Here is a 15,456-nt window from a genome sequence, read left to right as displayed (position 1 = left end):
ACAGGCAGCCCCCGCCCTGGCACCGCCGCCCTCCTTATCCCCTTCATTAGGGCCGTTAAACCGGGCTTAACCCTCTTCCCCGGTCTCCCCGGCCCCCCCGGCCCTGCTCAGCCCGGATTAGGCTCCATCTGCCCGGCCAGCACCCACAGACCTGCTGGCAGGGCCTGGGTTAACCCCCGGCGGGGGGGCAGGACCCCCACCTGCACAGCCCCCCCGCCCCTGGTGCACAGACACCCCCTCCGTGTGCAGGGACCCCCCCGGCACCTCCAGGGACCCCCATGTGCACAATCCCCCCAGGGCACCCCCAGGGACCCCCCATGCACAGACCCCCCCAGCCAAGCCCGGGGCACCCTCAGGGACCCTCATGTGCAGGGACACCCCCCGGGCACCCCCAGGGACCCCCATGTGCACAATCCCCCCAGGGCACCCCCAGGGACCCCCATGTGCACAACCCCCCCCAGGGCACCCCCAGGGACCCCCATGTGCGCAGACCCCCCCCCAGGGCACCCCCAGGGACCCCCATGTGCACAATCCCCCCCAGGGCACCCCAGGGACCCCCATGTGCACAACCCCCCCAGGGCACCCCCAGGGACCCCCATGTGCGCAGACCCCCCCAGGGCACCCCCAGGGACCCCCATGTGCACAGACCCACCCCCCAGGGCACACCCAGGGACCCCCATGTGCACGGACCCCCCCCCAGGGCACCCCCAGGGACCCCCATGTGCACAGACCCCCCCAGGGCACCCCCAGGGACCCCCATGTGCACGGACCCCCCAGGGCACCCCAGGGACCCCCATGTGCACAATCCCCCCAGGGCACACGCAGGGACCCCCATGTGCACAGACCCCCCAGGGCACCCCCAGGGACCCCCCATGCACAGACACCCCCCAGCCAAGCCCGGGGCACCCTCAGGGACCCTCATGTGCAGGGACCCCCCCCCGGGCACCCCCAGGGACCCCCATGTGCACAATCCCCCCCAGGGCACCCCAGGGACCCCCATGTGCAGGGACCCCCCAGAACACCCCCAGGGACCCCCATGTGCAGGAGACCCCCGGGGCACCCCAGGGACCCCCATGCATGGACATCCTCGCCCCACCAAGCCCAGGACACCCCAGGGACCCCCATATGCACAGACCCCCCAGCCAAGCCCGGGGCACCCCCAGGCACCCCCCTCAGGGCACCCCCAGGGACCCCCGTGTGCACAGCCGCCTCCCCAAGGCACCCCCAGGGACCCCCCATGCACAGACACCCCCCCAGCCAAGCCTGGGGCACCCCCATGTGCACGGACCCCTCCCCGGGCACCCCAGGGACCCCCATGTGCACAATCCCCCCAGGGCACCCGCAGGGACCCCCATGTGCACAACCCCCCCAGGCACCCCAGGGACCCCCATGTGCACAACCCCCCCAGGGCACCCCAGGGACCCCCATGTGCACAGACCCCCCCCCCAGGGCACCCCCAGGGACCCCCATGTGCACAGACCCCCCCCAGGGCACCCCCAGGGACCCCCATGTGCACGGACCCCCCCAGGGCACCCCCAGGGACCCCCATGTGCACAACCCCCCCAGGGCACCCCAGGGACCCCCATGTGCGCAGACCCCCCAGGGCACCCCCAGGGACCCCCATGTGCACAGACCCCCCCAGGGCACACCCAGGGACCCCCATGTGCACAGACCCCCCAGGGCACACCCAGGGACCCCCATGTGCACAGACCCCCAGGGCACCCCCAGGGACCCCCATGTGCACAGACCCCCCCCAGGGCACCCCAGGGACCCCCATGTGCACGGACCCCTCAGGGCACCCCCAGGACCCCCATGTGCAGGGACCCCCAGCCCATACGCATTGCCCCTATATGCAGACCCCAAGTGCACGCCCCCGAATGCACAGACCCCCAGCAAAACCGGGGTGCCCCCGGCCCCCCCGTGCCTGTCCCCCACGGGTGCAGCCCCCCAGGCCTGGCAGCTGCCCTGGCCCCACTCTGGGCCCCGCGTGGCCGCTTGCATCACCGGATTAGCGCCTAACGGATTTGCGGCGGCATTTCGGGGCGGATTTAGGGGTTAAAGGGAAATTGGGGGGGGGTGGGGGTTCCTCCTTTTTCAAAGCCCAGGTGTCCCCGGTGTCCCCTGGGGCCGGGACCCTCGTGCAAAGGGGACACGCGGGGTGCATGGGGGCTATGGGGCCGTATGGGGCTTCAGAGGGGTGCACGGGGGTCTGCGGGGTGCACGGGGGTCTATGGGGGTGCATGGGGGTCTGTGGGGGTGCATGGGGGTCTGCGGGGGTGCATGGGGGTGCATGGGGGTCTGTAGGGGTGCAGAGGGGGTCTATGGGGGGTGCATGGGGGTCTATGGGGTCTGTGGGGATGCACAGGGGTGCATAGGGGTCTATAGGGGTGCATGGGGGTCTATGGGGCAGCAGAGGGGTGCATAGGAGTCTGTAGGGGTGCATGGGGTCTGTGGGGCTGCAGAGGGGTGCATGGGGGTCTATAGGGGTGCATGGGGGTCTGTGGGGCCGCAGAGGGGTGCACAGGGGTCTATATGGGTGCACAGGGGCCTATAGGGGTGCACGGGGATCTATGGGGCAGCAGAGGGGTGCACAGGGGCCTATAGGGGTGCACAGGGCTGTGTGGGGGTCTATGGGGCTGCACAGATGTCTATGGGGCTGCAGAGGGGTGCATGGGGGGCCCTATGGGGGTGCGTGGGGCTGCACAGGGTCTATGGGGGTGCAGAGGGGTGCATGGGCGTCTATGGGGGTGCACAGGGGTCTATGGGGCCACAGAGGGGTGCACGGGGGTCTCTGGGGGTGGCACGGGGGGTCTCTGGGGGTGCAGCGGCCACCCCACGGGCAGCTGTCACCCGCCATCGCCCGACCAATTTGTCACCCGGCCCCTAATCCCTCTAATTCGCCCCCAGCCGGAGCCGCCCCATTTGCTAAATTAGATCAGTAAAAATAACCGGGGGGGGGGGCGGGGGGAGTTAAACGGGGGCCGGGACCCCCCGCAGGGGTGGGTCCTCCCCCGTCACCAGGTGCCAGGGTGGGGCCCGGACGCCTGGGTCCCTTCTGGGCAGGAGGTTTGGGTCTCTCACCCCAGGACGGGGTGACAGCGGGGGTCCCCCCGTGTCCCCCCCCCCAGCCCAGCTCCCTACCTGCTCCGCGCAGCCCCTCGTTAGCTGCTGGCGTTAATGAGAGAGGCAGAGGGCGTGGCCCCTCTTTCTTTTCCACTTTTTTTTATTCTTATTTCCTTTTTTAAAGCCTTTTCCTTCCCTCCGTGCGCTCGCCAGCCCCGCACCGAGCTGCACGGGGCGCGGGAGGGGGGGGGGGGAAGATGCAGCTCTGGGGTGGGGGTCGGGGTGCAGTGGGGGACGGGGACGCTCCCAACGCCGGCTGGAATGGGGGCCCACCCCGCTGCGCGTCCCACGGGGATGCTCCGTGCCACGAGGATGCTCCGTGCCACGGAGCTGCATCGCGTCACAAGGATGCACCAGGCCACGAGGATGCTCTGTGCCATGAGGATGCTCCGTGCCATGGGAATAGTCCGTGGTGCAGGGATGCTCCGTGCCATGGGGATGCTCCGTGGCATGGAGCTGCACCGCATCGCAGGGATGCACCAGGCCACGAGGATGTTCCATGCCGTGGGGATGCTCCGTGCTGTGGGAATGCTCTGTGCCGTGGGGATGCTCCGTGGCACGGAACTGCACCGCGTCACAAGGATGCACCAGGCCACGAGGATGCTCTGTGCCATGAGGATGCTCTGTGCCGTGGGGATGCTGGGTGCCATGAGGATGCTCCGTGCCGTGGGGATGCTCCGTGCCGTGGGGATGCTCCGTGGCATGGAGCTGCACCGCATCGCAGGGATGCACCAGGCCACGAGGATGTTCCGTGCCGTGGGGATGCTCCGTGCCGTGGGAATAGTCCGTGGTGCAGGGATGCTCCGTGCCATGGGAATGCTCTGTGCCGTGGGGATGCTCCGTGGTACGGAACTGCACCGCGTCACAATGATGCACCAGGCCACGAGGATGCTCCGTGCCGTGGGGATGCTCCGTGCCGTGGGGATGCTCCGTGCCGTGGGGATGCTCCGTGGCATGGAGCTGCACCACGTCGCAGGGATGCACCAGGCCACGAGGATGCTCCGTGCCGTGGGGATGCTCCGTGCCGTGGGAATAGTCTGTGGTGCAGGGATGCTCCGTGCCGTGGGGATGCTCCGTGCCGTGGGGATGCTCCGTGGCACGGAACTGCACCGCGTCACAAGGATGCACCAGGCCACGAGGATGCTCTGTGCCATGAGGATGCTCCGTGCCGTGGGAATGCTGGGTGCCATGAGGATGCTCCGTGCCGTGGGGATGCTCCGTGCCGTGGGGATGCTCCGTGGCATGGAGCTGCACCGCATCGCAGGGATGCACCAGGCCACGAGGATGCTCCGTGCCGTGGGGATGCTCCGTGCCGTGGGAACAGTCTGTGGTGCAGGGATGCTCCGTGCCGTGGGGATGCTCCGTGCCGTGGGGATGCTCCGTGGCACGGAACTGCACCACGTCGCAGGGATGCACCAGGCCACAAGGATGCTCCATGCCGTAGGGATGCTCCGTGCCATGGATGCTCCGTGCCATGAGGATGCTCCGTGCCGTGGGAATAGTCCGTGGTGCAGGGATGCTCCGTGCCATGGGAATGCTCTGTGCCGTGGGGATGCTCCGTGGCACGGAACTGCACCACGTTGCAGGGATGCACCAGGCCACGAGGATGCTCCGTGCCGTAGGGATGCTCTGTGCCGTGGGGATGCTCCGTGGCACGAGGATGCTCCATGCCGTGGGGATGCTCCGTGCCACGGAGCTGCACCACGTCGCAGGGATGCACCAGGCCACGAGGATGTTCCGTGCCATGGGGATGCTCCGTGCCTCCAGGACAGTCTGTGCCACGGGGATGCTCCGTGCCGTGGGAATAGTCCGTGGTGCAGGGATGTTCCGTGGCACGAGGACGCTCTGTGCCACGGAGCTGCATCACGTCACAGGGATGCACCAGGCCACGAGGATGCTCCGTGCCGTGGGGATGCTCCGTGCCGTGGGAATAGTCCGTGGTGCAGGGATGCTCCGTGCCGTGGGGATGCTCCGTGCCGTGGGGATGCTCCGTGCCACGGAGCTGCACCACGTCGCAGGGATGCACCAGGCCACGAGGATGCTCCGTGCCGCGGGGATGCTCCGTGTTGCCGGGACAGTCTGTGCCACGGGGCTGGTCCATGCCATAGGGATGCTCCGTGCCAGGATGCTCCACGCCATGCAGATACCCCGTGCCACGGGGATGCTCCGTGCCGCGGGGACAGTCCACGGTGCAGGGATGCTCCGTGCCGCGGGGCTGCCTCGTGCCGCGGGGATGCACCGTGCCATGCGGACGCCTCCTGCTGCGGGGCTGGGCCACGCCGCGGGGATGCTCCGTGCCACGCAGATGCCCCACGGCGCAGGGGTGCGCGGCGCCGGCTGCCGCCGAGCCTGCGCCAGCCGGGGTGGGGGTCTCGGGTGCTGGCGGTGGGGGCCGGGGCCGGTTCCCCCTCACAAGACCTGGAACTTCCAGGAGCTCTGGTCCTTGTAGTCCAGGCAGTCGGCGGCGTTGAAGTTGAGCTTCCAGGAGGTCGCCTGGTCCTTGTAGTCCAGGCAGTCGACGGGGCCGAAGCCCAGCCCGGTGGTGCCGTAGCCCTGCCCCGCCAAGCCGGCGGGCGAGGGGGCCAAGTGGGCACCCATGGCGGGGGCGGCCAGGGGGCTGAGAGCCGCCCCGGGAGCCCCCAGCTGCGGGTGCATGGGCGAGAGGTAGGAGCTGCAGTCCAGGCCACCGAAATAGGCGGCCGAGCCGGCGTAACCTTGACCGTAGCCGGCGGCTTGGCTGTAGGTGCCGGGGAAAGGTGCCGAGCGTGGCAAGCCCGGGGCGGCCGAGGAAGCCAACGGGTCCGGGACGGGCGAGATGGAAGCCGGGCTCCAGATGGAGACGGTAGCGCCGGTGGCGGAGCTGGGGGTGCCAGCGGGAGCGGTGGGTGGGGGGCTGTAGGGCCCGGCCGCCCCCGGCTCGGCGCCGGCCTCGCGGGCCGGGGAGCTCTTCTTCTTGGCGGGGCGAGCCTTGGCCTGGCCGCTGCTCTGCTGCTGCTGCTGCCGGCACTTGGCCCGGCGGTTCTTGAACCAGACCTGCGGGAGCGGGCGCTGAGCGGGGAAACTGAGGCAGGCGCTGGGCGGGGGGGGGCGCGTGCAAGGAGACGCCTCCCCTGGGCGTGCACGTGTGTGTGCGTGCAACGAGCTCCGTCCCCTGGGCGTGCACGTGTGTGTGCGTGCAACAAGCTCCGTCCCCTGGGCGTGCACGTGTGTGTGTGTGCGTGCACTGAGCCCTGTCCCCTGGGCGTGCACGTGTGTGTTCACGCACATGTGTGTGCATGCAATGCGCCGCCTTCCCTGGGCGTGCACGTGTGTGTGCGTGCAATGAGGTGCGTCCCCGGGGCGTGCACATGCGTGTTCACGCACATGTGTGTGCATGCAATGCGCCGCCTCCCCTGGGCGTGCACATGTGTGTGCATGCACGTGTGTGTGCATGCAATGAGGTGCGTCCCCGGGGCGTGCACGTGCGTGTTCATGCACATGTGTGTGTGCGTGCAATGCACCGCCTCCCCTGGGCGTGCACGTGTGTGTGTGTGCGTGCACTGAGCCCTGTCCCCTGGGCGTGCACGTGTGTGTTCACGCACATGTGTGTGCATGCAATGCGCCGCCTCCCCTGGGCGTGCACATGTGTGTGCATGCACGTGTGTGTGCGTGCAATGAGGTGCATCCCCGGGGCGTGCACATGCGTGTTCATGCACGTGTGTGTGCGTGCAATGCACCGCCTCCCCTGGGCATGCACGTGTGTGTGTGTGCAACGAGCTCCGTCCCCTGGGCGTGCACGTGTGTGTGTGTGCGTGCACTGAGCTCTGTCCCCTGGGCGTGCACGTGTGTGTGCATGCACATGTGTGTGCGTGCAATGCGCCGCCTCCCCTGGGCGTGCACATGTGTGTGCATGCACGTGTGTGTGTGTGCAATGAGGTGCGTCCCCGGGGCGTGCACGTGCGTGTTCATGCACGTGTGTGTGCGTGCAATGCACCGCCTCCCCTGGGCGTGCACGTGTGTGTGTGTGCAACGAGCTCCGTCCCCTGGGCGTGCACGTGTGTGTGCATGCACATGTGTGTGCATGCAATGCGCCGCCTCCCCTGGGCGTGCACATGTGTGTGCATGCACGTGTGTGTGTGTGCAATGAGGTGCGTCCCCGGGGCGTGCACGTGCGTGTTCATGCACGTGTGTGTGCGTGCAATGCACCGCCTCCCCTGGGCGTGCACGTGTGTGTGTGTGCAACGAGCTCCGTCCCTGGGCGTGCACGTGTGTGTGCATGCACATGTGTGTGCATGCAATGCGCCGCCTCCCCTGGGCGTGCACATGTGTGTGCATGCACGTGTGTGTGTGCGCAACGAGCTGCGTCCCCAGGACACGCGTGTGTGTGTGCATGCACGTGTGTGTGCGTGCAACGAGCTGCATCCCTGGGGCATGCATATGTGCATGTGCGCATCAGATCATGTCCCTCTGCTTGCACACGCGTGTGCGTGCACCAAGCTGCGTCCCCAGGAGCGTGCATGCACCGAGCCGCCTCCCCTCGACACGCACACGTGCGTGCATTGAATCACAACCCTGTGCCTGCTCACACGCGTGTGAGCACGGAGCTGCGTGCCCTGGGCGTGCAGGCATGTGCAAATCACCTTGCACGCTCCTGAGTGCTCGTACCCATGTGCACGCCTTCACACGTGTGCGCTGGCGCGTCCAGCCTTGTCGTGCCCTCCCCGTGCACACGAGGCCTCGCACATCCCCTGCGCGTGCACGTGGGGCCGTGCACACGAGGCCGTGCACGTCCCCTGCTCATGCCCGTGGGCCCTCCCCGTGCACAAGAGGCCTCGCACGTCCCCTGCTTGTGCACGTGGGGCCGTGCACAACCCTCCCCGTGCACGACCCTCCCCATGCACACAAGGCCTTGCACGTCCCCTGCTTGTGCACGTGGAGCTGTGCACGACCCTCCCCGTGCACACGAGGCCATGCATGTCCCCTGCGCGTGCACGTGGGGCCGTGCACGACCCTCCCCGTGCACACGAGGCCGTGCACATCCCCTGCTTGTGCACGTGGGGCCGTGCACGACCCTCCCCGTGCACACGAGGCCGTGCACGTCCCCTGCTCATGCACGTGGGCCCTCCCCGTGCACAAGAGGCCTCGCACGTCCCCTGCTTGTGCACGTGGGGCCGTGCACAACCCTCCCCGTGCACGACCCTCCCCGTGCACACAAGGCCTCGCACGTCCCCTGCTTGTGCACGTGGAGCTGTGCATGACCCTCCCCGTGCACACGAGGCCGTGCACATCCCCTGCTTGTGCACGTGGGGCCGTGCACGACCCTCCCCGTGCACACGAGGCCTCGCACATCCCCTGCGCGTGCACATGGGGCCGTGCACGACCCTCCCCGTGCACACGAGGCCGTGCACGTCCCCTGCTCATGCCCGTGGGCCCTCCCCGTGCACAAGAGGCCTCGCACGTCCCCTGCTTGTGCACGTGGGGCCGTGCACGACCCTCCCCGTGCACACGAGGCTGTGCACGTCCCCTGCTTGTGCACGTGGAGCTGTGCACGACCCTCCCCGTGCACACGAGGCCGTGCACGTCCCCTGCTTGTGCACATGGAGCTGTGCACGACCCTCCCCGTGCACACGAGGCCGTGCACGTCCCCTGCTCATGCACGTGGGCCCTCCCCGTGCACACGAGGCCGTGCACGTCCCCTGCGCGTGCGGGCGGGGCCGGGGCTCACCTGGACGCGGGACTCGGGCAGGTTGATCTTCAGGGCCACCTCCTCGCGCATGAAGATGTCGGGGTAGCGGGTCTTGGCGAAGAGAGCCTCCAGGATGTCCAGCTGCGCCCGCGTGAAGGTGGTGCGCTCCCGGCGCTGCTTCCGCGGCGTGGCTGCGGCGGGGTGGGGGGGTCAGGTGGTCACGCAGCCCGTCCCCGCGCATCCCGTGCGACCCCTGCGTGCATCCCATCCCCGTGCGTCCCACGCAACCCCCTGGTGCATCCCACTCTCGTGCAAAACCTCGGTGCAACCCCTGCAACCCCCCCATGCATCCCACCCTTGTGCAAAATCTGTGCAACCCATGCAAGCCCCCCCATGCAGCCCATCCCCATGCAAAACCTCAGTGCAACCATGGAACCCTCCCATGCAACCCGTCCCCGTGCATCCCACCCTCGTGCAAAACCTCCGTGCAACCCATGCAACCCCTCCGTGCATCCCGTCCTCGTGCATCCCATGCAACCCCCTGGTGCATCCCACCCTCGTGCAAAACCTCCGTGCAACCCATGCAACCTGTCCCCGTGCATCCCATGCAACCCCCTGGTGCATCCCACCCTCGTGCAAAACCTCCGTGCAACCCATGCAACCTGTCCCCGTGCATCCCACCCTCATGCAAAACCTCCGTGGAACCCACGCAACCCCTCCGTGCATCCCACCCTCGTGCAAAACCCCTGTGCAACCATGCAACCCTCGTGCAAAACCTCCGTGCATCCCACGCAACCCTCGTGCAAAACCTCCGTGCAACCCACGCAACCCCTCCGTGCATCCCACCCTTGTGCAAAACCTCCGTGGAACCCATGCAACCCCTCTGTGCATCCCACCCTTGTGCAAAATCTGTGCAACCCATGCAACCCGTCCCCGTGCATCCCACCCTCGTGCAAAACCCCTGTGCAACCCATGCAACCCCTCCATGCATCCCGTCCCCGTGCATCCCATGCAACCCCCCGGTGCATCCCACCCTCGTGCAAAACCTCCGTACAACCCATGCAACTCCTCCGTGCATCCCACCCTCGTGCAAAACCCTGTGCAACCCACCCTCGTGCAAAACCTCCATGCATCCCATGCAACCCCTCTGTGCATCCCACCCTTGTGCAAAATCTGTGCAACCCATGCAACCCATCCCCGTGCATCCCACCCTCATGCAAAACCCCTGTGCAACCATGCAACCCTCGTGCAAAACCTCCGTACAACCCATGCAACTCCTCCGTGCATCCCGTCCCCGTGCATCCCATGCAACCCCCCGGTGCATCCCACCCTCATGCAAAACCTCCGTGCAACCCATGCAACCCCTCCATGCATCCTGTCCCTGTGCAACCCATGCAACCCCCTGGTGCATCCCACCCTCGTGCAAAACCCCTGTGCAACCATGCAACCCTCGTGCAAAACCTCCGTGCATCCCACACAACCCCTCTGTGCATCCCACCCTCGTGCAAAACCTCCGTGCAACCCATGCAACCCCTCCGTGCATCCCACCCTCGTGCAAAACCCCTGTGCAACCCACCCTCGTGCAAAACCTCCATGCAACCCATGCAACCCCTCCGTGCATCCCACCCTCGTGCAAAACCTCCGTGCAATCCATGCAACCCCTCTGTGCATCCCACCCTCATGCAAAACCCCTGTGCAACCATGCAACCCTCGTGCAAAACCCCTGTGCAACCATGCAACCCTCGTGCAAAACCTCCGTGCATCCCACGCAACCCCTCCGTGCATCCCACCCTCGTGCAAAACCCCTGTGCAACCCATGCAACCCCTCCGTGCATCCCACCCTCGTGCAAAACCCCTGTGCAACCATCCCACCCTCGTGCAAAACCCCTGTGCAACCATCCCACCCTCGTGCAAAACCTCCGTGCATCCCATGCAACCCCTCTGTGCATCCCACCCTCGTGCAAAACCCCTGTGCAACCATGCAACCCTCGTGCAAAACCTCCGTGCAACCCATGCAACCCCTCCGTGCATCCCACCCTCGTGCAAAACCTCGGTGCAACCACGCAACCCGTCCCGGTGCATCCCACGCAGCCCGCTGTGCCCCCCGGGGAAGCACCGGCCGGCCCCCGTCCCGGTCGCGGGGCTCACCGGGGTAGCCCACGGCGGAGTGCAGCAGGTCCATGCCGGGCCCGGCCAGGCTCAGCCCGTTGACGGCGTAGTGGGGCTGCTTGATGTAGGACATCATGCTCCAGGCGGGACCCTCCGCGCCAGGCCCCGGCGCTGCCGAGGTGGGCTGGGCGCCGGCTGCGAGGGACACGCGGGGCGTCACGACCGGCACGGCGCAGCGTGGCACAGCACGGCACCGCACAGCGCGCTGTGGCTCGGTGCGGCACGGGACGGTGCAAGCGTGGCTCGGTGCGGGATGGCATGGCGCGGCACGGCACGGTGCAGCACGGCACGGTGCAGCGTGGCACAGGAGAGCATGGCACAGTGCGGGATGGCATGGTGCGGCACGGCATGGTGCGGCACGGCACGGTGCAGCGCAGCGTGGCACAGGAGAGCATGGCACAGTGCGGGATGGCATGGTGCGGCACGGCATGGTGCGGCACGGCACGGTGCAGCGCAGCGTGGCACAGGAGAGCATGGCACAGTGCGGGATGGCATGGTGCGGCACGGCATGGTGCGGCACGGCATGGTGCGGCACGGCACGGTGCAGCGCAGCGTGGCACAGGAGAGCATGGCACAGTGCGGGATGGCATGGTGCGGCACGGCACGGTGCAGCACGGCACAGTGCAGCGTGGCACAGGGGAGCATGGCACAGTGCGGGATGGCATGGCGCGGCACGGCATGGTGCAGCATGGCTCGGTGCAGCATGGCTCGGTGCAGCACGGCACGGCATGGTGCAGCATGGCACAGGAGAGCATGGCACAGTGCGGGATGGCACGGCGTGGCACGGCATGGTGAACAATGGCTTGGTGCGGCACAGCACGGCACCGCATGGTGCAGCACGGCACGGCACAGCGTGGCACAGGAGAGCATGGCACAGTGCGGGATGGCACGGCGTGGCACAGCATGGTGCAGCACGGCACGGCACAGCGTGGCACAGGAGAGCATGGCACAGTGCGGGATGGCATGGCACGGTGCAGGATATAACGGCACGGTGCCGGATGGCGCGGCACGGTGCAGCACGGCACAAGGATAGCACGGCACGGCACGCCGTGGCGCGGCACGGCCCAGTACGGCCCAGCCTGGCGCAGCACATCGCGGCACGGCCTGGCGCAGCGCGGCGCGGTGCGGCGCGGCACCACGGCACGGTGGCAGAGGGGGTGCGGGTGCAGGATCTGTCCCGATGCCCCCCCCCCGGTCCTACCTGTGCGCCCCGCGGTCCCCCGGCTCCGGGCGGGATGGGCACGGGCTGCGCTGCGGGGACAGAGGGACACGGTTGGCACCGGGGGGACAGAGCGGGGACCCCCTCGGGGACAGGGACCCCCCTTGGGGACAGGGACCCCCCTCGGGGACAGGGACCCGCACCCAGTCCCCAGTCGAGAGCACCAGCCGGGATGTCACCCGCAGCTGGTGGCCTTGTCCCCAAGCCAGGGGAGGCCGCTCCGAAGCCGGTTGCACTGTCCCCAAGGCGGTGGCTTGTCCCCACGCCGGGGGAGGACACCCTGGAGCAGGTCACCCTGTCCCCAAAGTGGGGACAAAGCCTGTGCTCAGCAAGGGGACCCGATCCCTGTGCTGGGGACAGAGCCAGCGCCTTGTCCCCAAGCTGGGGGTGGCCACCCCGGAGCCGGTCACTCCATCCCCCAGCTGGGGACAGAGCCGGTGGCTTGTCCCCAAGGCAAGGAAGGTCACCCCAGCGCCCAGATGCCATCTCTGAGGCAGGGGACGGAGCCAGCGGCTTGTCCCCAAGCCAGGGGACGTCACCCTGGGGCCGGGAACCCTGTCCCCAAGCCACGGACAGCGTCAGCGGCTTGTCCTTGACCGGGGGAGGCCACCCCGAAGCTGGCCACTGTCCCCCAGCCAAGGGACAGAGCCGGTGGCTTGTCCCCAAGCCAGGGGACACCTCCCCAGGGCTGGCCACCTCGTCCTCACGCCAAGGGACAGAGCTGGTGGCTTGTCCCCAAGCCAGGGGACATCTCCCCAGGGCTGGCCACCTTGTCCCCATGCCAGGGGACAGAGCCGGTGGCTTGTCCCCAGGCCAGGGGACATCTCCCCAGGGCTGGCCACCTCGTCCTCACGCCAAGGGACAGAGCCGGTGGCTTGTCCCCAGGCCAGGGGACACCTCCCCAGGGCTGGCCACCTCATCCCCACACCAAGGGACAGAGCCGGTGGCCTGTCCCCAAGCCAGGTGACATCACCCCGGGCTGCCCGAGCTGGGGACAGAGCCAGTGGCTTGTCCCTCACCCCAAACATCCCCGGTCCCGCTCGGGGACACCCTGAGACGTCCCCCCACCCCGCGGGCTGGTGCCTACCTGCGGCGGTGACGGTGGCAGCGGTGGCAGCGGGGAAGGCGTCCCCGCGGCGGGGGGAGATTTAAGTAGGGCCCGGCGTGATGTCACCCACCACCGCGCTGCCACTAATCCCCGGGGGGGTGACATTGGCCCCGGCCCGGGGCTAATCCACCGCTGCCGGCAATTAACGCTCATCCCCCGCGACGGGGGACGGGGGGGTCCCACTGCCACCCCCCCAAACACGGCGGGGGGGGGGTGTCGGGGTGCGCTCGGCCAGGGGACCCCGATGTCCAGTGGGGACCCCCACCCCGTTAACGGGGGGGACAACGAGCCGCTTTAATTAACGCCCCAACGGGGATGGGAGTGGCAGGATTGGGGGGTCAGGGCCCCTCCTTGGGGGTCACTTTGGGGACCTCGTGCCGGGGAAGGGGACACGGGGTCCCAGACGCCCGGGTCCCTTGGGGGTGGGGGGCCAGGCATGGGTGCCCTCCTGGGGTGGGGGGGCATTTTGCCCGCCCCCCGCCACCATGGGGCCCGGAGCTAATCCCAAGGACAGCTGCCACGTCTGAGCCCCGGGGACGGGGACACGTGGGGACGGACAGCGGGGTGCCGGGGACACGGGGACCCCCAACCGGGGTGCAGAGTTTGGGGGGGGGGTGGGCTAGGTGTGGGATGAAGAGGGGGGCCAGGAGGAGGAGGAGGAAGGGGGTCAGGAATGACCCCGTGGTGCTGCCCCCCAACCCTGGCATAGCCCCCAAGCCAGCACAGCCCCCAGCTCAGTGGGGTCCCCCCAAAATCCTGCATCCCCCCCCCCCAAACCCCGGTGGGGTCCCCCCACATCCCGGCGTGTGCGTCCCCCCCCCACGCCGCCAAGCAGCTGGGAGGAGAGTGTTGAAATCGGGATGATTAGTTTGTTTTTCAGACGCGGGGATTTGGGGCTGATTAACCCTAATCCCCGCGCCGAGGGGGGGCGGTCAGCCCAGATGCGGCCGGCGGCTGGGGGGGGGAGCACCGGGGGCCACCCCAGCCCCCCAAAACCACCCCACGGTGAGGGGGGAGCAGGGCCTCGCCCCGGGAGGGGGGCCCAGCCCCGGGGCTAATCGGTAAAACTTTAATCCCGGGGCAAGGCCGAACCCCAAACCCCTAATTAAACCCTAACGAACTGGGGGGGGTGGGGGGGGGCAGGGAAAGTGGCCCCAAAATGTAGCTGCTCGTTACCCTCGTTACTGGTAATTGGCTTTTTCGGGGTCCTTGCCGCCCCTCCCAGCCCAGTGGGGCCGCAGGGGTGTGGGTCGGCGCTCCGATTTCCCTGTTTCCGGAGAAAAATGCAATGGGTGAACACAGTTATACACTTATTTTTATAGCTGTATTTATATTAAAATTATAGCTGTGGTTATATTAAAATTATAGCTGTGGTTATATTAAAATTATAGCTGTGGTTATATAGATATATTTTATATAGATATATATATTAATATAAATACAGCTATAATTTTAATTATAGCTGTATTTATATTAAAATCGTATCTTTATATAAAAATTATATGTGTTTATACAAAAATTATATCTGTGTTTATACAAAAATTATATCTGTTAATTTAAAAATTATATCTGTGTTCATTTAAAAATTATATCTGTTCATGTAAAAATTATATCTGTGTTCATGTAAAAATTATATCTGTGTTCATGTAAAAATTACGTTTATATTAAAATTTTATCTGTGCTTATATCAAAATTACCTGTGTTCATACAAAAATTATGTGTTTGTATTAAAATTATATCTGTGTTTGCATTAAAATTATATCTGTGTGTGTATTAAAATTATATCTGTGTTCGTACTAAAATTCTCTCCTATGTTCGTACTAAAATTCTCTCCTATGTTCGTACTAAAATTCTCTCCTATATTCACACTAAAATTCTCTCTATATTCACACTAAAATTCTCTCTATATTCACACTAAAATTCTCTCTATATTCACACTAAAATTCTCTCCTACATTCGTATTCATTATATGCCCTTTATATCTATATAGACAAGCACCCTGTATTTACATTAAATAGATATTTAGCTAATACCTCTCTATAAAAGCACCCCTATACGAAAGCACGCCTATCGTTACGTAAAGCGTGTTTTCCACCTCTCTGTAAGAGCGCCATGCCCAGCACCGCTTTTTGAGGAGCAACGCCCCGATATCGCCATTTTTAAGGAGCGACT

The 15,456-nt window shown here is 65.9% G+C and overlaps 1 protein-coding gene across 1 annotated transcript; it reads right to left on the bottom strand.

Moving 5' to 3' along the window:
• Positions 1-5,411: 5,411 nt before the first annotated feature.
• On the bottom strand, positions 5,412-14,496 carry LOC140645416 (homeobox protein otx5-like). Its single transcript, XM_072848813.1, has 5 exons — positions 14,461-14,496; positions 12,159-12,208; positions 10,937-11,092; positions 8,828-8,979; positions 5,412-6,156 (listed from the first exon to the last, which is right to left on the bottom strand). Exons 3-5 carry the CDS (start codon positions 11,031-11,033, stop codon positions 5,533-5,535), a joined length of 873 nt encoding a protein of 290 aa, XP_072704914.1. The 5' UTR covers positions 11,034-11,092; positions 12,159-12,208; positions 14,461-14,496; the 3' UTR covers positions 5,412-5,532.
• Between the last annotated feature and the right edge of the window lie 960 nt (positions 14,497-15,456).

The sequence above is a fragment of the Ciconia boyciana genome, chromosome 33 (genome assembly GCF_034638445.1).
Source record: "Ciconia boyciana chromosome 33, ASM3463844v1, whole genome shotgun sequence".
Lineage (NCBI taxonomy): Eukaryota > Metazoa > Chordata > Aves > Ciconiiformes > Ciconiidae > Ciconia > Ciconia boyciana.
Note: the sequence above shows the minus strand (reverse complement) of the source record. Positions and strands in the feature narration are given on the sequence as shown.